The 24,014-nt window shown below is 53.0% G+C and overlaps 1 protein-coding gene across 1 annotated transcript in view; it reads right to left on the minus strand.

The window, feature by feature from the left end:
* SLC22A3 (solute carrier family 22 member 3) overlaps nt 1–21,705 on the minus strand; it is a 35,336-nt gene extending 13,631 nt beyond the window's left edge. Inside the window, exons 1-5 of the mRNA XM_048507234.1 lie at nt 21,228–21,705; nt 10,371–10,474; nt 9,202–9,356; nt 4,524–4,692; nt 1,346–1,463 (exon numbers count right to left, since the gene is read on the minus strand). Coding sequence (XP_048363191.1) covers nt 1,346–1,463; nt 4,524–4,692; nt 9,202–9,356; nt 10,371–10,474; nt 21,228–21,644 — 963 coding nt within the window. The 5' untranslated portion in view covers nt 21,645–21,705. The remainder of the gene's footprint in view (nt 1–1,345; nt 1,464–4,523; nt 4,693–9,201; nt 9,357–10,370; nt 10,475–21,227) is intronic.
* Between the last annotated feature and the right edge of the window lie 2,309 nt (nt 21,706–24,014).

The raw sequence follows: 24,014 nt of genomic DNA on the forward strand, positions 1-24,014 counted from the left end.
CTGTCATCCCATCCCTCAGCTGCCTTCATTATCATAGTAATGACTTTATTGACCAAACTCTGTAGGCTGGAATGCAGAAGAGCTGAGAAAGGAAAGGACAGCTACTAGTGATAGTGGAGTCAGAAATGATTTATTCCATTTCTGATCTTGCTTTCAAATAAAGATGGAACTAAGTTTTATTTCTGCATAAGTTAGGTAGGAACAAATTAGGCAGAAAGTAGGAATTGTAGCTATATTTTATATTTGTGACTGCATGGAACCTCCTTGGCTCAAGGTAGGAATCCACCCCTGCTCCACCTGGGCATGTCCCTTTCATTTGTAAAAACCCTGAATGGATATTGACAAAAGGGACCCTGGAAGAAGTGCCTAAAGCTCCCTTAATCCCACCAGCAGGCAGTTAAGGGTGCTGTTGTCGTTAGGTTTCGTTTCCTGACCCCAAGCACCCAAAGGACTCTTTTGTGTTTTTCCCGCCTGTGCCTACGTCATCGCCTCACCCTGCTTCTGCCGCGAAATTCAAGAAGGGACTGCCCACTGGACTCTAATTGGTTCCTATGTGCTTGTAGATGAATTATTGGTTCCTGTGTATTTTGTGAATGAATGATTGTAGGTTGTCCGGTACTCCCCTGGACTCCCGGGTGGGAGATCATGTATGAAAGTTGTTGTAAAGCTGCTAGGCAGCGCAGTTGCCGTGGTGTGGAGGTGCTGACATGTAGGTCAGCATCTCAATAAACTCATTTCTATTTTACTATACTCGCTGTGTTGGGTCCTGTTTCTGTTCCTCTGCGCTGCTGAGAGCTGGTTGATCTGGGAGAGTAAAAGTTACCCAGGCAGCGCGGTAACACTAGCACACTACCTGTAAGGGCAGTTTGAGTCTAACCTTAGAGAATTCACAGAGGATTCAACATTCACAAAGCAAAGTGTACTTTTTAAATCAATATTTGGGTGAAGTGTCATTTTAGCACAGGCAGCATGCAAAAGTAACCCATATACAGTTTGGTGCCACAGTTCATATATTTTTACAAAACCTAAGAGGAAAGGAGCATCAATCTATTCATGGGTTTCAGCTGAATGAAATCTCAAGGCATGTTTACACTGCTGGATCTTTGAAACTTCTGCTACGATCCAGACAACCACAGCAGCAGCATGAAAAATATTCCTTCTTGATAAAGAACTAGTGGGAAAAATACATACTGACACGAATCCTTTAACAACATAAACTGCACCAGCTTTGCTGGCATCATGGAGTTCCATTGTATGGAGTATAGCAGGCCTGTATTAATAGAGTCATGAAATTTGCCATTCAACATACAAATTATATTATTCACTGTCCATGTATGGCAGGTACCTCTGAATAATGTGGAGAAAGACATTTCCCATTCTGTTTGGCGATGGAGTGCATAGCCTTCATGGCCTTGTCTCCTTCCTTGCGAGACAGTAGCCACCGCGGAGATTCAGGTACTACCCTACCAATAGAGAGAAGACAGTAAGGATTTTTTTGTTTATGACATTCAGAAAACAGTGGCAATTTACTGCCTGCCCAGGGTTGCCCAACAAACCAAATGATCTGTATAGTCTGGAGATCAGTTCTATTCCAAGAGGTATCCAGCCTCTACCTGAAGAATGGCAACCCTACCAAACATACCAAATGCAACTGGTTGTGGTCGGTTTTCTGGGCTGTGTGGCCGTGGTCTGGTAGATCTTGTTCCTAATGTTTCGCCTGCATCTGTGGCCGGCATCTTCAGAGGTGTATCACAGAGAGAAGACTGTTACACAGAGGGAAGTCTGGACACAGTGTGAAACAGACTTCTCTCTGTGATACACCTCTGAAGATGCCAGCCACAGATGCAGGTGAAATGTTAGGAACAAGATCCACCAGACCACGGTCACACAGCCTGGAAAACGCACAACAACCAGTTGAATCCGGCTGTGAAAGCTTTTGACAATACATACCAAATGCAAGTTCTTCAACCTCTCTGAGAATTATTGTGTCTGCCAAGTATTTCCTGGTAAGCTAGAAATTCTTTAATGCTCCATTAAGCCTTTTTAAGAGAGAGAAACAAACTGATTTTGTGGCTGTGCCCACGGTGCTGTGTCAGAATTCCAAAGGTGCCCGCAGGCTCAAAAAAGCCGGGGACAGGGACGTAGGTATAGATTTTTTATGGGGAAGGTTCGGGGGGGCCACACCCCCACCCGCCCCTAGGGCATGGTCACGCCTAGCCAAGCCCCGCCCCTGGCCTAGCGCTTATAAAAGCAGCTCTCCGAGGTCGGGAATGGCACACTCCCCTGCCCCTCCCCTCTGGGCAGAGGCATAGAGGGAAAATGGAGCCTGGTGCAAAATCTGAGCCCCCCCCCACCCCCGGCAGCTGCTGTGATGCTGGAATCCACCCCCAAACAGCATCACTTTCAATGGTGTTTAAACTAGAGAGCCCAAATTCTCCTTTTAAATCCACCTTAAAGGGAGAATCTGGGGTCCCTAGTTAAACAACATTGAAAGTGATGCTGTTTGGGGGTGGGTTATCCCCCACCCTGAAACAGCATCACTTTCAGTGTGGCGTAGTGGTTAAGAGCAGGTGCAGCCTAATCTGGAGGAACCGGATTTGATTCCCTGCTCTGCCGCTTGAGCTGTGGAGGCTTATCTGGGGAATTCAGATTAGCCTGTGCACTCCCACAAACACCAGCTGGGTGACCTTGGGCTAGTCACAGCTTTTCGGAGCTCTCTCAGCCCCACCCACCTCACAGGGTGTTTGTTGTGAGGGAGCAAGGGCAAGGAGATTGTAAGCCCCTTTGAGTCTCCTACAGGAGAGAAAGGGGGGATATAAATCCAAACTCTTCTTCTTCTTCTAAACTGAGGACCTCAGATTCTCCCTTTAAATCCATGCCGAAGGGGGTGGATTTAAAAGGAGAATCTGGGGAAATTTGGGGGGTGCCTGCTGTCAGGGGTGCAATGGTTAAGCTAGAAGCACCAAACTTTCAGGGTATCTATAAAAGTATCTCCTAATGATACCACCCAGGTTTGGTGAAGTTTGGTTCAGGGGGTCCAAAGTTATGGACCCTCAAAGGTGTAGCCCCCATCTTCTATTAGCTCCCATTGGAAACAATGGAGGATGGGGACACTCACTTTGGGAGTCCATAACTTTGGACCCCCTGAACCAAACCTCACCCGGGTAGTATCATCAGGAGAGTCCCCCAAACAATCCCTGAAAGTTTGGTGCTGCTAGCCCAAACAATGCGCCCCCTACAGGCCAAAAACCGAAAAGCACTAAAATGTTTTAAAAACCCACAAACGGGTGGGCGGAGTTTTGGACATGAATGGGGGGGGTTTCAAACCCGAGAACCCCCCCTCCCCTTACCTACGTGCATGGCCGGGGACCCAGGATCGACAATAATCATAGGACACACCTCTGTCAGTATAATACCAGTTGAATGCTTTATATTACTGTTCATGAAAACTTCCGCGTACCAGACGGGCAACTGGTTCCTGTCAGCAGGGCTTCCGCGTACCAGACGGGCAACTGGTTCCTGTCAGCAGGGCTTTCAAAATCCTTTCACAAAAAACTCATTCTGGGCCCCCTTCTCACACATTTAAAACAGACACACACAAAAGAGGGAACTCACTAATCCACATGCAAGGGAATTCTCGGAATTCAGTCACTCATTTTAACTCATTTTAACCCTGGAGAACATAGCAAGTAGTCTGTTGCTATAACAGTGCATTTGCTATGATTTCAAGTAAAACAAAGGATTCAAATGAGCTTTTATAGATTCCTAGATTGTGCTTTAAATTGCTATTGAAGCCCCAAGATTAGAGACATTGTGCCAGATGAGAATATAAAAATAACAAAATCAAACAGGTGGACTGCTTTGCTTTTCAGACCCCCAAAGCGACCTGGCCAGTCTGCCATCACACGCTTTTAATGCATCTCTACAACCAAGAAGAATAGAATATCATTGGAAAATTAAGCCCATGATTCCCGGTGTAGAAGGAACTTGTGGACTGAACAAAGGAGAATTAGGATGTGTGTAGCTGGTATACGCCCTAATGTTTTAGTGTTCTCCAAAATCTTTTATTTAATGGATTCATGAATTGAATTTTGTTTTTCTGTACATCTTTTTTCCTACCATCTCACCTGAAATAGAGTCTATCCCTACAATTCACCAGGCCCAAAGAATCACTCAAATAAACAAAGCTGGACCTAGAGACTGTCATTTTACAAGTTATTGTTATATTATAATCTATGTTATATCAACAAGAGCTATTTTTTATAGCAAACATGAAAGGAAAAGCCAGGACCTTTAACATTCTCCTGTTGATAGTTCAGCTGGAAAGAATCCTTTGTTTACATTTTTTCTCTCTGCAGGCATAAGACCACCTAGTGAGTTCATGGCAGAGGCAAGAAAAAGGGACTTTTCTTAATCATAACACAAAATTTGGTCTCAATATATATTGCAAACCCTTATACTAAAAACTAAGGTGTTGTGAAATAAGATTCATTATCACAGAAGAAAAGTAACAACAAAGTTACCAGTAATACAACAGGAAAATGAAGTTGGGGAGCGTTGTGGCCAGCTGAATCCCCTGCCATGTGGGAATTAAATAAGCAATTCCAGGAAGAATCACAACTCCAAGAGTGAAGAACATCTGAATTACAATTCCAACAATCCTTCGCTGTTTTGAACCAACTATCTCTGTCACTGAATTAATTAAAAAACAAACAGAATGCATTGAAAGGAAACAACCAATTCACTATTGAAATAATTACCGTAGTCAAGTGATAGCTTTTCACTCTTGTGTGCTACTCATGAGATATTTTGCCTTTATCTTACTTGTCTCAATTATAAAAGTTACCAGATGAGAGCTATGTGTCATATGTGTTTGATCTGCTAGAACTTAAGTGCTGAACTACACTTTACATTTTACACATTTGCCATGGGATTTGTAATCATACCGAAGCTGCAAGCCCCCAGCAGCAAATTCACTTAAAAGTACCACAGCAACCTGACCACTATATGGGGGAGTAGGAGCTGTTGTCTTCCCCCATGCTATTTTTCAGAACTGAAACTGCCAAGGGACTGTTACGCGTCCTATCACAGCGCTGAACTGAAAACACGAGGCCATTTGGGATCTGAAAAATGATGCAGTGGGGAGAAAGAAAGAGCCCCTCCTTTTGTGCCATAGTCTTGATCTGAATCAGCCTCCTGTGGTACTTTTATGCAGAGTTGCCACCAGGGACATACTTCTACAATATGGTGGCAAGTTAGGGTTGCCAGCTCCGGGTTGGGAAATTCCTGGAGATTTGGAGAGGCACAACTGAGGAGGGTGGGGTTTGAGGAGGGGAAGGATTTCAGCAGGATATAAAACCACAGAATCCACCCCAAATCAGCCATTTTGTCCAGGTGAACTGACTTCTGTAATCTAAAGTTCAGATACAATTTGTTGAACTCTCAAGGTCCCACCTGGAGGTTGGCAACCCAAAGTCCAGTTGAGAACTCATATAAAATGTAACATGTAGTTTGGCTTTCATTCACCTATTAAATTCATGCTTGGTGGTTTGCTATATATATTATTGCCAGTACAAAAGTGTTTATATAGTTTAATCAGCTTCTACCAGTAAAATATACTTTAAAAAAGACCATTTTTTATTGTTTGGGGGGAAAATATGGCAAATCCACAGGCTTGGTTTTTCTTCCATGCTTTAAGTGGCCTATCTGCCTTTTTATCTTGGTTAAAATATTTGTCCCCTCAGAAAAATGCAGAATCTTTTTTCTATGAAAAAAAAAGGCCTTGGGGAGGCAGGAGGAGGTGGTTTAGTGATGTTAACTGTTCTAGCCAATTTATGCTTTTCAGAATCAATGTTCCTTGAGTTCCATTTGGGACAAAACATAACATTAAAAAAATATGGTGAACGCTTATTTTATTATGCTCACTGCTCCACTCATATCTATCCTTAGAATTTTTAAAGCAAAGTTCAGTGAAAGTTGGAATCAGTTAATGCTGTGAAAAGTAGATTTCATCTTTGGAGGCCCACTAGAGACTCAGTTGGCCCTCAGTTTGCAAGACCTGAGCAAAGCTGTTAACAATAGGACATTTTAGAGGACATTGATTCATTGGGTTGCCATAAGTCAGAAGTGACTTGACAGAACTTAACAGAGAGAAAGAGACCCAATAAACTGGTTTTAGGACAGTTTGTTGCTCAGATATTTTATAGACCTGTTAGATTTTAGGGCTCAGTGATTTTGAGCCTCCATAATATGTTAAGTGGGAAGGGGAGAGACACACAAAATCTGAGGCCTAGTAATAGCATCAGTCCTATACCCTGTTTTAGCCTTACTGGCCCTTTCTGCACAAATCATTTGGAATGTCTCCAGAACGTTTTTGATCCCCCCCCCCCCCGCTACACACACACATTTACCATGATGTTTGTCCTTACTCACTCCAAAATGCTTCATTCTTTTGCTGATCCATTGATTCGATGCCCTGTCAAGCAGTTGAATCATTGCTTCATGTAATCATGGGTTTACTCATGAGGAAATTTACCCACACATAACAGAAAATGCAGGTGAGAAGAGTGAGAAAAACATATAAAATGCATGAAATCATAAAAACCAAGAGGTGAAGGGAAAAGGAGTGAGACAAGGGACACAAGAGAATGGTGACCCAGGCTCTGAAGGAGAAGTTGAGTGAGGGCACAGGGGCTTGAGAAACTGGCTGGCTTTCCGGCAGGAAATTTAAAACATTTCAAGAATATGCATGCAAGGGAAGCCAGCCTGGAATCATTTCAGCCAAAAGAATCATCATAAAAAAGTTTTCAAACACTATGAATTAAAAAAGGAATAGGACAACTAGGGGGAAATGAAGTATGGAACCATGGAGGAAATATTTTATTAAATCCCGGAAACGTTTTAAATGACTTGTGCAGAAAAAGCCAACATGTCTTAGGTTCCTTCAACATGCCAACAAACACGGGTGAAGGATGGTAAAAAATACATTGGGGGGGGGGACTTCATAAAGAACCCGCCCCTAAAACAAGTCTGCCCCGTATTATTTTCCCCGAACTGAGTTTTTTGAGAATCATACTATTAGAGAGTCTTTTTTAAAAACCCAGGTTGCAACCATTCGCAAGCGAACAGCTGGCAGCAGGCAAATTATTTGCCCCCGTTTTCCTTTTTTAATTTTGAAGCTTACATCTGCGTAGCTACGCAGGTGCAGATGATCATATTGTGAGACATCTGCATGGCTGTGCGAGTTCATTTGTGCATGCCTGGGTAGCTACACATCAGTGGGAAGTAAATTAAAAAATAGACACATCTCCGTGCAAAGGTGTGACAGCAACCCAGATTGTTTCCATGGGCTCCAGTTGCTGCCTGCATGGATGCATGTGAAAGTGAAAACAGGAAAACGGTTACTTTATCCCAACTGCAACCCGTTATACATTTGCTGTGCAGAAAGGGACATACGTTTATGCTCCCTAAACGCTGAGCTCGCCAATGGCTAGGTTATGCTGGGGACAATGGTGGAGGTTCCAAGTTGGAGTTGGAGAGAGAGGGAGTTGCCCCAGGAAGGACTGCCACCATTACGCCTGTTGCAAGGAAACTGGGGAGCAGTGAGAGAGCTACTCTGGGAAGGACTACTATACAAACTCTGCAAGTGTGGGGTGGTGGTGGTGAGAGAACCACCTGGGAGAAATCAATACTCTGTCGGTGTGAAAATCAGGGGTGGTAAGAGCACCAACGTGAGAGAAATCAACACACCGGCTATGTGAGAACAGAGAGGGGGGATGTGAGAGAGCCACCCCAAGAGAGTCACCTGGGAGAATGCCCCAGGAGATCCAATTACACCAGCTGGGAGGAGCCATCACACCTGGGAAAGGGCCGTCCTGAGAGCAACCACCATGCCAGCAGACTGAGAATGAGAGTTTGGAAGACATTCCACAGACTCAGAACTGAACACAGTACTCCAAGTGCGGTTTTGAGGGGGATGTCTGCAAAGCTATAGAAACATGATTAGAGAAGCTGCAATATGCATATATTTCTGTCACTCTAGCTTCGCAGACATCTCCCTCAAAACGAAAAAAGGAAAAACAACATGTGCACGGGATGGCTAGGCTAAACAAACTTTATTCATCTACTTTTTACAGTGAAATAGCGAACAGATAAGCTGCAAGCAGAGGAAACCTCTGTGGGGAATCTTCACAATTAATCTTCTGGAGCACACAAAAAGGCAGGCGCCACTGTGAAACTGACAAGAACTTCGTGCAGCAAGCAGGAAAAAATGATCCATTCTCCTGAGCCAAAACAAATATTTTTATAAGGTCCTAAAGACATAATATTTATGCTGTGTGGAATCCACCAATGGCCTAGAAGGATTGTAGGCTCTCAGTCAATAAATTATAGGGCTAGTAATTGGACTCATCATGTTTTTTTTATTAGTTTACTGAAGTTATCGGAGAACTAGGTGACTGTGAGTGGTGGCAGATCCAAGATTACCCTCCCTTCTGAAGAGTGGGAAGCTGATTTCATCCAATGCCCCTGAGGCAGAGAGTTCCTGGCCCCATCCCTAGAACTTCATTTTCACCTTAGCAAGATAACATCAGAGGGGCTCACCCTCTGTTCCTTCAAAGGATTTGCAGATTCACTAAAGTACTCTTGTGGACCCACTGGACTTCAAGGATTCCCAGAACCCCAGTCTGAAGAACAGTCTGCAGAACAGCACTGAATGTGTTCCAGTTGTAGTCCATAGTCACGGCTGACCAGTTACTTACAAGTGGTGCGGGTGGAAGAATTTCTGTAGATGCTGTTCATTGCACTGCAACAGTATAGAACCACCTTTCAACATTTCTTCTTTTACATGGAGGGCCTTTTGTATGTTGTTACTCAATACACATCAAAACATGCTATTACAGCCATCATGCTTAACAGTATATCATGCTGATAAACTATAATGATGGGTGTCACAAGAAAAACAGATAGTATGTTATATTAATGCATATGTCCCTTACAATAATAGAATATTTTGCCCTTGCATGAACTAGCCCTTTGCATGCAATTTCTCTTTCTTATTTTACACTCTTCTAACCAAGCAGCATTCACAACGCAGCCCATTGACTTCATACTGTACATTCCTGTAATGTAATCCAGTTCTACCAGGCCATGTGCCATTCCAGCTTCCCCCTCTGTAGAGAAAGAACAACATATGGGCCTTACCAATTACAAAACTTGTCATCCAGGTTCCCTTCCCAAATACACCTTGCAGAAAGCGAAATATCATAAATACTGGAAAGTTTGGTGCAAAGGCCACTATGAGACCACAAAGGCCTGCTCCAAAGCAGGAGAAGAGATAAGTGAAGATTCTGCCATATCTGTCAAGAAAAGAACAAAAAGTTGTTTTGAAAATATGGACAATTACCCTTCTACACTGAAAAGATTTTGAACCAGTTGTCCAGGAAGGTACCATTCTCAGGGAGGGGAGTAGATATTTCAGCATTGCTTGTGCTAATTTATAATAATATTTAACAAGTGCTTCTCAGAAAGTTCTACCATCTCCTTCTTAATCATCAATGTGAAGGGGTTGATTATTATTACTGAAACTTGGTTTACATGTAAGCCTCTTGCAGCCAAAACAGACGGGGCCAATCACCATTCAGATGCACTAAAGGGCCACACTGGCATGTTTGTCCCCTCCCCTGGTGTAAGAGGGCAAAAGAGGCAGATATTAGAAAATGCATTTAGCACTCTTTAACCAATTATACAGACTGGGTCTAGAGTCCACACCCTGTGCAACAGTCCAACATAAGTTGCAGGCTCTCTTCAATTGTTGCATTCATAAAGGCCTACGATTTGCCTTGTTGAAGGGAAAATAAAGATACCTGTATTAATATATGTAAGTTTCCTAGAGTTTCCAGTTTGGGGTGATGGAGAGAAATTTCACAGGACACACAATGTCATTATATCATTTTCATGTCAGTCTAGGGTTTTTGTCATAGAGATGTGCAAATTCGTAGATAATTGTTATGTCACTTCCAGGTTCAAACGAAGTGACATTATGGTATCACCATCCACCATTTGTTCCCACAAGAGGAAAGAGGCCCAGCAAGACCTGGAGCTTAGAAATAGATAAATGGCAACCTTAAAGTTTCTGCTGCAGTGGGCAAATAGCAGCTCTCTGAGGCCGTTTTAGATTTGGAAAACAGCCCAAGGGCTTAACCTCACTCCTCATGCCACAGTCACAATCTAAAAAAACAAAATGGTACATCTGATTTTTAGAAGTGAAAAATAATGAAAGCTGCATTCGCAGAACTGCCGGTATCATGTCCGTTATCATGTCTAACCCTTAGCAGCAGCTAAAAAGAATAAGATCCATAAGCAAACTGTACCTGTCTGCAGCATAGCCTAGGGTGAATGCTCCTACTAGGAATCCCAAATTGAGAATAGACTGTGTCAAATCTACCAGCCAATCCTTGGCACAAACAAGGTTGTACTGTGGAAAGAAACAAAAAATACAGTAAGATTTATAGATGAGCTGGAGTTTTTACTCAACAATGAAGTCCAGATTTCTAAAAAGAGGTTACAGAGATCAAGCATTTTAATGCAATGTTCATCTTGAATTGTAATTTTTTTTTTTATCCCAGGTACATACTGGGCTCCTAGTAAAGCAAGCTATTTAAAGCATGTTGGTAGTCATGTGTGGTTCATGTGCTTAAAGGTATGATTTGCCTTTCATTTTTACAGACTGCCAGTGATACAAGTGTTAGTAGGAGCTCTATTATATTTCACTACTTGATAACTTACAGGAAAGCTAAAACACTTGACAAGTCCTTCAGTTTACAAAAAACCAATTCCCAAACCTAGAAGCCAAACCTTAGGCATCAGAACAGTGTCAAAAATGAAAAAAAAAACACAATTTGCTTTTCTAGCTTCTTTTATAAGATAACTCCAGAACTAGTCCTTTGGTGAGCAGAAATAGAATTCTAATTTCCAATCAATACTGACTTCATGGAATGGCACTGCTTTCTATATAGTTTCATCACATGGAGTGTTCTTTTATCATCTCAAGAATCCAGATACTCCTTGGCTAATAAATTCACAGCAGATAACAATATATTGTCGAAGGCTTTCACAACCAGAATCACTAGGGAATTGTGGGTTTTCCAGGAACGCAGCCATACAACCTGGAAAATCATAAGAACATAAGAACATAAGAACATAAGAACAAGCCAGCTGGATCAGACCAGAGTCCATCTAGTCCAGCTCTCTGCTACTCGCAGTGGCCCACCAGGTGCCTTTGGGAGTTCACATGTAGGATGTGAAAGCAATGGCCTTCTGTGGCTGTTGCTCCCGAGCACCTGGACTGTTAAGGCATTTGCAATCTCAGATCAAGGAGGATCAAGATTGGTAGCCATAAATCGACTTCTCCTCCATAAATCTGTCCAAGCCCCTTTAAAGCTATCCAGGTTAGTAATATCACCACCTCCTGTGGTAGCATATTCCAAACACCAATCACACGTTGCGTGAAGAAGTGTTTCCTTTATTAGTCCTAATTCCCCAGCATTTTCAATGAATGCCCCCTGGTTCTAGTATTGTGAGAAAGAGAGAAAATTTCTCTCTGTCAACATTTTCTACCCCATGCATAATTTATAGACTTCAATCATATCCCCCCCCCTCAGACGTCTCCCTTCCCAAAACTTAAAGAGTCTCCAAACGCTGCAGCCTTCCTCATAAGAAGAAAAGGTGTCCCTCAATCATCCTCGTCACTCTCTGCAATCTCTCTTTTCTATCTCTCTTCAATATCCTTGAGATGTGGCGACCAGAACTGAACACAGTAATTCGCGCGGTCGCATCTACAGCTTTATATAAGGGTACGACAATCTTTGCAGTTTTATTCTCCAATTCTTCCCACTATCCCCAGCATAGAGTTTGCCTTTTTCACAGCTGCCATACATTGAGTTGACATTCCCATGGAACTATCAACTAAGACGCCCAAATCCCTTTCCTGGTCTGTGACTGATAGCACTGACCCCTGTAGCATGTATGTGAAGTTTGGATTTTTTGCCCCTATGTGCATTCAGATGCACTAAATCCACAACACCCTAATGATAATGTTACTGCTGCTGCTCGGGTAACATTAAGCGATCTTAGTCCAGGCAACGTAGTGAGGTGCAGGAAGCCGGTGCTCTTCGAAAGCAGAATATTTTATTCAAAAGTAATTGATACAGCTCAGGCAGGGGAATCGCGCCACCGTAGCCAAGCGCAAGACCTTTTATACACAAAGATCAAAAGAGGGAAAGGGGGCAGGTAAGGGGGCAGGCCCCTTACCTTGCAACAATAACGAAACATCAACACATCAAAGAAAGGTAAAGTTACAACTTTGTGAATGGAACCATGAGAACTTGCTGTCAAGCATCTTCCCGCGAAACTTTACAAGAGCGCAGGAACAGGAAGCGGAGAGTGTTCATTCATAAAACTGGGTGAGGCTGTTAACGCACCCAGGTATCTGGTTATCAGATGGGGTGCTTCCTTGAGTTATGTCCTGAGGCTCCCGGCCTCAGTCCCGCAACAAAAGAAAGTTCAAATGGTCCAATGGTGGTCTTGGCGCATTCTTCAACGGCTGGAATATCTGGGGTGCCGTCATCCGATTCAATTTGTAATTCCAAAAGGGTCTTTGTTTTTGCTAAAGAGATTTACCGGGTGTTGGCTCAAACTGAATTCCAGGACTAACTTCCTTGGGTCTTAATATTCGCTGCTACAAGCTATTGCTTTTACTAACAGATACAAATATCTAAAGTAACATTTCTAATTTAAACGTTAGATGCAATCCTAAAGAACTTACAGTATGAACAAGAATATCCTAAACTAACATTAATAAACCTTGAATCGACTGGAAAATCTAGCTAAGACATAAACTTAAACATTAGGTAAACAATAAATCTAACACTGAGGGGCTTACACTAAGTCTTAGAAGAAATAGACGCAGGAAGAAAACCATGTGAAACATTGGCACAGCCACATATACACGTCCTTTCCAGACTCTATGGAGAATTTTAGACAACACTGGTCTCTTTGCTCTGGTCCTTAGCCAGTGTAGTCTAGTGATAGTCTTAGGAAAATATTTTTTATACTTTCCTGGTGGTAACAATAACAATATATTTACTAGAAACGAAGTTGAAATTAGTCCATAGAAAAGTTGTTAGAACATTTAGTACAACTGTATCTACTTGAATATGGTAACAAATTAAAGCACTGATCACATAAATGTGCAGATTAACTATTGTCTGTCTTTGTGCTGCTACATCTCCTGCTACATTGCTGATGTAATAATAAATAGCTTATTGAATATTGATTTTTCAAGACAGCTAGATATGGATATGGGAAACTCATAGACATAACCAAACTACAGCTAGTCAATGCAAAGGCAACACATTTCATCAGCACACTTATAGAATCTTCATCCTGGTCATTGATGAAAATAATGAATTAGGATTTGAGGAATTCCTGTATAAATAATTCCTGATTATTTGTGTCTTGGATGGCTCCCCCTTTAGTCAGTCCCTTGGGGCCAATTTCAGATCCTTGTCTGAATACTTTAACCCAGTAGCATCAATGCTTAAGGCAGATTTCCACATGACTACCAAGCTAATAATATAATAACTATTTAAATGTTTATTTTACATTATCCGGTCTTTCTGCCCTATAAGGGCCACCAAGGCAACAAACAAATTAAAACAGACATAGTACAATTACATAGGTATAGGTAACCATTGCTATAGGTAAACTAAAGGTAAAAAGCACATTCTGAAACTGAAGTGTAAAAAGTTAATCAAAAACTGAGTTGCATATGACCGCAGCTCTTTTATTACTCTACAAAATGGAGCACCACAAAGATTTATAGAATGACAATTCTAAAGAATGTATATAGTGCAGTAAGCTAATGTCTCCGCCCCCCTCACATTCACTCCCCAGGTGGATGACCAACAGGAATTGTTGCCATCATCTCTGCTTCTTCCACATAAAACTCTTTTGCAGAGCTAGTATCAATGCTCAGGAGACTGGATTTGGCTCCAGGGTATCCAGCTGCTGCTATCTACCCTGAATTCTGGTATCTATTTTACCAGAATTAGTCTATGTTAACAAAATCCTCCTTGTTTTTCTTGTGAAGACATAGCTACAGAGACTCTGGTCCATCCTTCTCGTCTGAAGAAAATGTTGCTGCCTTATCTGAGCTTTAATGATTAACTAAATGTTACTGAACAGAAGCAAAGCAGGATTCTATCAGAGATATCATTCTTCATTGTCCTCTAAATGGCAACCCCTGACCCCCGGCTACATTCCAGTAAAAGTACTATTATTCAATGTATCTAAAGAATTCATTGATATGAGTTTCTGGAAGGAAAAACTTCAATATCTATAGGAAGATAATATAAATATACTTATTTGTATTTTTAAATCTTAAAATACCTGTCCTTTCTCCAAATGGAACTAAGGAGGTTCTAGGTAGTGAGAGAATATTACTGAAAGGTGACTCACTTCCTGAAAAGGTTAAATCTGTGCAAGGTAATATTTTTTCCCCATACAAAGGTTTTAAAAAATGACAGGAATGAGCTTTTGATTATTTTCCTTGATGCAATTTTCCAAACAAGCAAAATCTGTAAGAGATAATTAGCACAATTTCAAGGGGTAATCAGAGTACTGATCATTTGACATGTGTAAAATTCAAACTTACACAAAAAAGATATTCTTAGTCTTTCCCCTCCAGCAGTTACCCACTGTATCCCCCCCCCTCCATTTAGGACCCCCTGAACAAAAAGCCATGCAGCACCAGAGAATGCAGGAAGAAGGAGCAAACACATTTTGCTCATCATCCTGCAGTTCCCTGTGTTTGTGACATACGGCTCAGGAGGGATTTCTGAGCCAACAAGCCAAATCAGATGTTATGGAAGCCATGGATCCTACCCATGGCTGCTCATTTTACTTTAGAGAAAATTTGGCCACTTAAAAATAGTGTGAGGACCTCCTGGTGCAGCTTGATGAGGTGATCTTGTTCTTCCCTTCACCTGCCTTTTTAGACTGTTTCAAGACTTGAAAAAGTGTTGGGGGGGGCTGATAAGATCACCTGGTTCCCGCTGAACCATGGGCCTGTGTAGGATTTTTAAATAGCCAAATTCTTCTTTTCTTCAGGGGTGACAAATAAGATCCATGGCTGCCATAATGTCTAATTTGGCCATGCAGGTCAGAAAAGCCTCCTGGCTCCTAACATTACATCATGTTTCCTGGGGGACTCATGGTATTAGTAAATAGTCTAAGGGCCTGGTGGGGGGGGGGGGGGGTGGGGGGGGGGGGGGGTGGGGGGGGGGGGGGGTGGGGGGGGGGGGGGGTGGGGGGGGGGGGGGGTGGGGGGGGGGGGGGATGGGGGGGGGGGGGGGTGGGGGGGGGGGGGGGTGGGGGGGGGGGGGGGTGGGGGGGGGGGGGGGTGGGGGGGGGGGGGGGTGGGGGGGGGGGGGGGTGGGGGGGGGGGGGGGTGGGGGGGGGGGGGGGTGGGGGGGGGGGGGGGTGGGGGGGGGGGGGGGTGGGGGGGGGGGGGGGTGGGGGGGGGGGGGGGTGGGGGGGGGGGGGGGTGGGGGGGGGGGGGGGTGGGGGGGGGGGGGGGTGGGGGGGGGGGGGGGTGGGGGGGGGGGGGGGTGGGGGGGGGGGGGGGTGGGGGGGGGGGGGGGTGGGGGGGGGGGGGGGTGGGGGGGGGGGGGGGTGGGGGGGGGGGGGGGTGGGGGGGGGGGGGGGTGGGGGGGGGGGGGGGTGGGGGGGGGGGGGGGTGGGGGGGGGGGGGGGTGGGGGGGGGGGGGGGTGGGGGGGGGGGGGGGTGGGGGGGGGGGGGGGTGGGGGGGGGGGGGGGTGGGGGGGGGGGGGGGTGGGGGGGGGGGGGGGTGGGGGGGGGGGGGGGTGGGGGGGGGGGGGGGTGGGGGGGGGGGGGGGTGGGGGGGGGGGGGGGTGGGGGGGGGGGGGGGTGGGGGGGGGGGGGGGTGGGGGGGGGGGGGGGTGGGGGGGGGGGGGGGTGGGGGGGGGGGGGGGTGGGGGGGGGGGGGGGTGGGGGGGGGGGGGGGTGGGGGGGGGGGGGGGTGGGGGGGGGGGGGGGTGGGGGGGGGGGGGGGTGGGGGGGGGGGGGGGTGGGGGGGGGGGGGGGTGGGGGGGGGGGGGGGTGGGGGGGGGGGGGGGTGGGGGGGGGGGGGGGTGGGGGGGGGGGGGGGTGGGGGGGGGGGGGGGTGGGGGGGGGGGGGGGTGGGGGGGGGGGGGGGTGGGGGGGGGGGGGGGTGGGGGGGGGGGGGGGTGGGGGGGGGGGGGGGTGGGGGGGGGGGGGGGTGGGGGGGGGGGGGGGTGGGGGGGGGGGGGGGTGGGGGGGGGGGGGGGTGGGGGGGGGGGGGGGTGGGGGGGGGGGGGGGTGGGGGGGGGGGGGGGTGGGGGGGGGGGGGGGTGGGGGGGGGGGGGGGTGGGGGGGGGGGGGGGTGGGGGGGGGGGGGGGTGGGGGGGGGGGGGGGTGGGGGGGGGGGGGGGTGGGGGGGGGGGGGGGTGGGGGGGGGGGGGGGTGGGGGGGGGGGGGGGTGGGGGGGGGGGGGGGTGGGGGGGGGGGGGGGTGGGGGGGGGGGGGGGTGGGGGGGGGGGGGGGTGGGGGGGGGGGGGGGTGGGGGGGGGGGGGGGTGGGGGGGGGGGGGGGTGGGGGGGGGGGGGGGTGGGGGGGGGGGGGGGTGGGGGGGGGGGGGGGTGGGGGGGGGGGGGGGTGGGGGGGGGGGGGGGTGGGGGGGGGGGGGGGTGGGGGGGGGGGGGGGTGGGGGGGGGGGGGGGTGGGGGGGGGGGGGGGTGGGGGGGGGGGGGGGTGGGGGGGGGGGGGGGTGGGGGGGGGGGGGGGTGGGGGGGGGGGGGGGTGGGGGGGGGGGGGGGTGGGGGGGGGGGGGGGTGGGGGGGGGGGGGGGTGGGGGGGGGGGGGGGTGGGGGGGGGGGGGGGTGGGGGGGGGGGGGGGTGGGGGGGGGGGGGGGTGGGGGGGGGGGGGGGTGGGGGGGGGGGGGGGTGGGGGGGGGGGGGGGTGGGGGGGGGGGGGGGTGGGGGGGGGGGGGGGTGGGGGGGGGGGGGGGTGGGGGGGGGGGGGGGTGGGGGGGGGGGGGGGTGGGGGGGGGGGGGGGTGGGGGGGGGGGGGGGTGGGGGGGGGGGGGGGTGGGGGGGGGGGGGGGTGGGGGGGGGGGGGGGTGGGGGGGGGGGGGGGTGGGGGGGGGGGGGGGTGGGGGGGGGGGGGGGTGGGGGGGGGGGGGGGTGGGGGGGGGGGGGGGTGGGGGGGGGGGGGGGTGGGGGGGGGGGGGGGTGGGGGGGGGGGGGGGTGGGGGGGGGGGGGGGTGGGGGGGGGGGGGGGTGGGGGGGGGGGGGGGTGGGGGGGGGGGGGGGTGGGGGGGGGGGGGGGTGGGGGGGGGGGGGGGTGGGGGGGGGGGGGGGTGGGGGGGGGGGGGGGTGGGGGGGGGGGGGGGTGGGGGGGGGGGGGGGTGGGGGGGGGGGGGGGTGGGGGGGGGGGGGGGTGGGGGGGGGGGGGGGTGGGGGGGGGGGGGGGTGGGGGGGGGGGGGGGTGGGGGGGGGGGGGGGTGGGGGGGGGGGGGGGTGGGGGGGGGGGGGGGTGGGGGGGGGGGGGGGTGGGGGGGGGGGGGGGTGGGGGGGGGGGGGGGTGGGGGGGGGGGGGGGTGGGGGGGGGGGGGGGTGGGGGGGGGGGGGGGTGGGGGGGGGGGGGGGTGGGGGGGGGGGGGGGTGGGGGGGGGGGGGGGTGGGGGGGGGGGGGGGTGGGGGGGGGGGGGGGTGGGGGGGGGGGGGGGTGGGGGGGGGGGGGGGTGGGGGGGGGGGGGGGTGGGGGGGGGGGGGGGTGGGGGGGGGGGGGGGTGGGGGGGGGGGGGGGTGGGGGGGGGGGGGGGTGGGGGGGGGGGGGGGTGGGGGGGGGGGGGGGTGGGGGGGGGGGGGGGTGGGGGGGGGGGGGGGTGGGGGGGGGGGGGGGTGGGGGGGGGGGGGGGTGGGGGGGGGGGGGGGTGGGGGGGGGGGGGGGTGGGGGGGGGGGGGGGTGGGGGGGGGGGGGGGTGGGGGGGGGGGGGGGTGGGGGGGGGGGGGGGTGGGGGGGGGGGGGGGTGGGGGGGGGGGGGGGTGGGGGGGGGGGGGGGTGGGGGGGGGGGGGGGTGGGGGGGGGGGGGGGTGGGGGGGGGGGGGGGTGGGGGGGGGGGGGGGTGGGGGGGGGGGGGGGTGGGGGGGGGGGGGGGTGGGGGGGGGGGGGGGTGGGGGGGGGGGGGGGTGGGGGGGGGGGGGGGTGGGGGGGGGGGGGGGTGGGGGGGGGGGGGGGTGGGGGGGGGGGGGGGTGGGGGGGGGGGGGGGTGGGGGGGGGGGGGGGTGGGGGGGGGGGGGGGTGGGGGGGGGGGGGGGTGGGGGGGGGGGGGGGTGGGGGGGGGGGGGGGTGGGGGGGGGGGGGGGTGGGGGGGGGGGGGGGTGGGGGGGGGGGGGGGTGGGGGGGGGGGGGGGTGGGGGGGGGGGGGGGTGGGGGGGGGGGGGGGTGGGGGGGGGGGGGGGTGGGGGGGGGGGGGGGTGGGGGGGGGGGGGGGTGGGGGGGGGGGGGGGTGGGGGGGGGGGGGGGTGGGGGGGGGGGGGGGTGGGGGGGGGGGGGGGTGGGGGGGGGGGGGGGTGGGGGGGGGGGGGGGTGGGGGGGGGGGGGGGTGGGGGGGGGGGGGGGTGGGGGGGGGGGGGGGTGGGGGGGGGGGGGGGTGGGGGGGGGGGGGGGTGGGGGGGGGGGGGGGTGGGGGGGGGGGGGGGTGGGGGGGGGGGGGGGTGGGGGGGGGGGGGGGTGGGGGGGGGGGGGGGTGGGGGGGGGGGGGGGTGGGGGGGGGGGGGGGTGGGGGGGGGGGGGGGTGGGGGGGGGGGGGGGTGGGGGGGGGGGGGGGTGGGGGGGGGGGGGGGTGGGGGGGGGGGGGGGTGGGGGGGGGGGGGGGTGGGGGGGGGGGGGGGTGGGGGGGGGGGGGGGTGGGGGGGGGGGGGGGTGGGGGGGGGGGGGGGTGGGGGGGGGGGGGGGTGGGGGGGGGGGGGGGTGGGGGGGGGGGGGGGTGGGGGGGGGGGGGGGTGGGGGGGGGGGGGGGTGGGGGGGGGGGGGGGTGGGGGGGGGGGGGGGTGGGGGGGGGGGGGGGTGGGGGGGGGGGGGGGTGGGGGGGGGGGGGGGTGGGGGGGGGGGGGGGTGGGGGGGGGGGGGGGTGGGGGGGGGGGGGGGTGGGGGGGGGGGGGGGTGGGGGGGGGGGGGGGTGGGGGGGGGGGGGGGTGGGGGGGGGGGGGGGTGGGGGGGGGGGGGGGTGGGGGGGGGGGGGGGTGGGGGGGGGGGGGGGTGGGGGGGGGGGGGGGTGGGGGGGGGGGGGGGTGGGGGGGGGGGGGGGTGGGGGGGGGGGGGGGTGGGGGGGGGGGGGGGTGGGGGGGGGGGGGGGTGGGGGGGGGGGGGGGTGGGGGGGGGGGGGGGTGGGGGGGGGGGGGGGTGGGGGGGGGGGGGGGTGGGGGGGGGGGGGGGTGGGGGGGGGGGGGGGTGGGGGGGGGGGGGGGTGGGGGGGGGGGGGGGTGGGGGGGGGGGGGGGTGGGGGGGGGGGGGGGTGGGGGGGGGGGGGGGTGGGGGGGGGGGGGGGTGGGGGGGGGGGGGGGTGGGGGGGGGGGGGGGTGGGGGGGGGGGGGGGTGGGGGGGGGGGGGGGTGGGGGGGGGGGGGGGTGGGGGGGGGGGGGGGTGGGGGGGGGGGGGGGTGGGGGGGGGGGGGGGTGGGGGGGGGGGGGGGTGGGGGGGGGGGGGGGTGGGGGGGGGGGGGGGTGGGGGGGGGGGGGGGTGGGGGGGGGGGGGGGTGGGGGGGGGGGGGGGTGGGGGGGGGGGGGGGTGGGGGGGGGGGGGGGTGGGGGGGGGGGGGGGTGGGGGGGGGGGGGGGTGGGGGGGGGGGGGGGTGGGGGGGGGGGGGGGTGGGGGGGGGGGGGGGTGGGGGGGGGGGGGGGTGGGGGGGGGGGGGGGTGGGGGGGGGGGGGGGTGGGGGGGGGGGGGGGTGGGGGGGGGGGGGGGTGGGGGGGGGGGGGGGTGGGGGGGGGGGGGGGTGGGGGGGGGGGGGGGTGGGGGGGGGGGGGGGTGGGGGGGGGGGGGGGTGGGGGGGGGGGGGGGTGGGGGGGGGGGGGGGTGGGGGGGGGGGGGGGTGGGGGGGGGGGGGGGTGGGGGGGGGGGGGGGTGGGGGGGGGGGGGGGTGGGGGGGGGGGGGGGTGGGGGGGGGGGGGGGTGGGGGGGGGGGGGGGTGGCGAACCTTTGGCACTCCAGATGTTATGGACTACAATTCCCATCAGCCCACCCAGCATGGCCAATTGGCCATGCTGGCAGGGGCTGATGGGAATTGTAGTCCATAACATCTGGAGTGCCAAAGGTTCGCCACCACTGACCTAGGTTAAATTCTGAATTGCCAAATGGGAAATTACATCAAACTCATCCAGATAACTAATACAAACATGCTATCTTTGAGATCGTCTCAGTAAGATGGAACATGTCACCACCAGGTTGCTTCAGTTTTAAGTTGGGATCTTTTGTTCACATGTTTGTACATTCAATATCTACAATGCCTTATTTCTCCTATTATTCCCATCTCAGTGTTAGTACAATGGGAACACTTTTGGCATTACCTCATTTATTAAGCACATTCAGCATGGGCAGAGCCTTTTAAGAATACCTATGGTCCTGTCCAGTTGCTAATGGAACAAAAACAGAGCATAGAAAGAAGAAGAGGGTTTTTTTGGATTTATATCCCCCCTTTCTCTCCTGTAGGAGACTCAAAGTGGCTTACAATCTCCTTGCCCTTCCCCCCCTCACAACAAACACCCTGTGAGGTAGGTGTGGCTGAGAGAGCTCCGAGAAGCTGTGACTAGCCCAAGATCACCCGCTGGCGTGTGTGGGAGTGCACAGGCTAACCTGAATTCCCCAGATAAGCCTCCACAGCTCAGGTGGCAGAGCGGAGAATCAAACCTAGTTCCTCCAGATTAGATACAGCAGCTCTTAACTTCCTACACCACTGCTGTTCCTATGTTTTTATCAAAGTTTTTATCCAAGATATTTTTATCAAACAGTTTTTATCAAATATGTCAACTCTCTGAATATTGCATTCTAGCCATATACTCCTATGCATATTACAGTCTCGTCCAAACAGTAAAAATATGTGCTGGATGATTTGAATTCTCTTACCTCACTGGCAATAGTTGAATGAGGCTGTTCATATAGCCAGCCATTCTGGCACGCAGTAAGTGGCACACTGCCCAAGCTGTTATTGGCAAGATGAGCCAGCAGACTGGCACAGCTAACAGAGGTGGTATTCCATTTTATGCCATAACTCTGGCATTGATGACCATAAGTACTATTCACCAGGTTTCCAACAAGATGGGTAAAATTATACTCCTCTTCAAGGGTCCATCCACAACGGTCACTAATTTCAGCTGCATAGGGGAGCTTGCATGTGAAGTTCTCTGGCTTCGGCCCAAGAAATACAATTCCGACAAATAAAAATGAAAACGTTATGCCAGTTTGGGAAAGGAGAAGGAAAGTCCTCTTTTGAAAACTTCCAAATTCCCCTGCCTCTTTTAAAACAGCATCAAAAGACGGCATTGTAGACAGTATTTTTTTTAAATCAGCTGAATCCAAGAGGTGGCAGCGTTACAGCTCTCAAACTCTGTAACCACTGGTTGTACTTCCTATAACTCTTGCATGTGTTTTCTTCCTCTTTCTCTCCCTCTCCCTCCCTCTCTCTCTCTCTCTCATACACACACACACACTCCCCCTCTCCTTAGCCCACATGCATGTAATCAAGTAACATAAGCATTGCTGGGACAGAGCAAAGCTACTCCCACAGAATGTTATACTGTGGATTGGCACAAAGTTTATACACGGTTTCACTAGAATTTCACCAGAACGTTGGCAAACATACAGCCCCAGAAGAAGGTCATATACCTCCTATCTATCCAGAATGAGTGATTATGTAATCAAAACAGTTAACTCTTCACGGACGTGATCAAAACCTAAGAGTGTAGACAGCTGCATTACAGATATTTCGTCTAAAAATCAGTCCTTCAGTAAGGCACTACTTCAGTAAGGCACTACAAGCGCAGAATTTCAGTTTTTCTGAATGGGAGGAGCTGAGAGCTCAGAATATTTAGGTAAAGGTCAATTTGAATATGGCTTTCAATAAAGAAAAGAATCTGAGGAAAGAGAGGACTGAAAAAGAAAAATGAAAAATGTTTTCTTTGTAAAAATGACATTGTTGCTTTCTTACCAGAAAAATCCCTCCTAACACTGTTGTCCTTTCTACTAGAATTAGAGTAGCTTCAGGAGATAGAAATTCATTCTGCCCCCATGAGATTCAGGATATAACTGTTTAGTTAATGGATAACAGGAGCTGATAATGTTTGATTTTATATTTTCCCCCTTTCATTATCTTGTTTATTTGTTTCAGAGTCCATCTGCTCTTGAGGGATATTGTTGTTCCTCACTTATTCCAAAATTAAAATTATTGCACATATTACTGCTACTTATCCTGTATGGTTAATAAGGTTATTAATGCAAAGCAATGAAATAGTTAACTGTAATTCTTCAGACACTTTTGCTGAATTATTTCTTTTGATCAGTTCAGTCTAGAACTCAAGCCCAAAGCATGCAACTAAACCATCACTTGTTGACGGTAGTAGTAAGTGCAACACTTGGGTGGCACATGGCAGGCAGAAATTAAGAAAAGGCACTACTCCATAACATTCCGCAAAGCTTCTCTCTCCCTCATTTCCAATGTATAAAAGCTATCACTGTAGCAATGGAAAACTAACATAACTTGATAAATTAATGTACACAAGTGGGAATCTGCAAAGTCTTGCAGGAAGCATCTTCTCTCTCCCCTCCACCCCCAACTATCTGTTCTTTCCCTTTCCTGAAAGTCTGCATAGTCTCTCCCTTTTCTTGCCTCCTTTCTTTCTTTCCAGCCCAACAGCCAACCTACATATATTTGCCCAGTGGTGGGATCCAAAATTTTTAGTAACAGGTTCCCTCGCCAGCCCCCCTTCAGCAAAGGGGGCAGAGGCATACCTAGGCAAACCTGAGCCCTGGGCAAAACCTGAGTTGGATGCCCCCCCCATGGGCAGCCACCCCACCATGACCCCCCCAAAATTTTTTGCACCAGGTCATTTCTAAATCATCATCACATTATAGAATATGCCCCAACTCACAAATCTGAACACAGCAGTGGTGAAACACGCAGGTTCTTTGATAGAGACTGGTGAGATAAAAGGTACGAAAGGCTGAGAATCAATGAATTGCAATGCCTGAAAGGGATTAACCCAGTTCAGGGAGTTAGATTATTAGTCGCAATTGCTACATGGAACCTTCACATTCAAAGGCAGTATGCCTCTCGAGGAGGCGAGGGCATGGAGATGGAAAAGGGTCCCAATTAGTAACCCCCTCTCGGCACACACAAATAATTAGCAACCCATACTCGGGAACTGGTGAGAACCTGCTGGATCCCACCTCTGTATTTGCTCCTCTGTCTTCAGCTTTCCCTCACTCTCCCCAGCAGCGTCTACATAGGAAACCTATGGCCCAATTGTGCTTGCCATTGAGCCAGGCCTACCCACATAGTAAGGAACCCTCCAGGATTGTGAGGTGAGTGATCTCACATTCCCCTTCCCCACTATTCACTCTTTTCCTTTCTGGAAAGCCCCCAAAGCCTCCTCCCTTTTTCCAGGGGCGTAACTTTGGAAAACATTGTCTGCAGCAAGCACTGAAAAGCCCTCTTCCCTCTCTCTCCTGCAGCCTGACCAGACCAGATTTATACTGCTGGTTCTAGCCCCAAAGTTCATGTGACTTTGGAGGTGGAGCTTCAGAGGCGGTGCCAGTACTATAAAGCTGGACCCAGCCAGGCCAGGTCCACAGTTTGATGCTGGACTCAGCCTGGCTGGGTCCAGCTTTAAACTGTGGACTCTGCCTCCAAAGTCC

Source organism: Sphaerodactylus townsendi, linkage group LG01 (genome assembly GCF_021028975.2).
Source record: "Sphaerodactylus townsendi isolate TG3544 linkage group LG01, MPM_Stown_v2.3, whole genome shotgun sequence".
Lineage (NCBI taxonomy): Eukaryota > Metazoa > Chordata > Lepidosauria > Squamata > Sphaerodactylidae > Sphaerodactylus > Sphaerodactylus townsendi.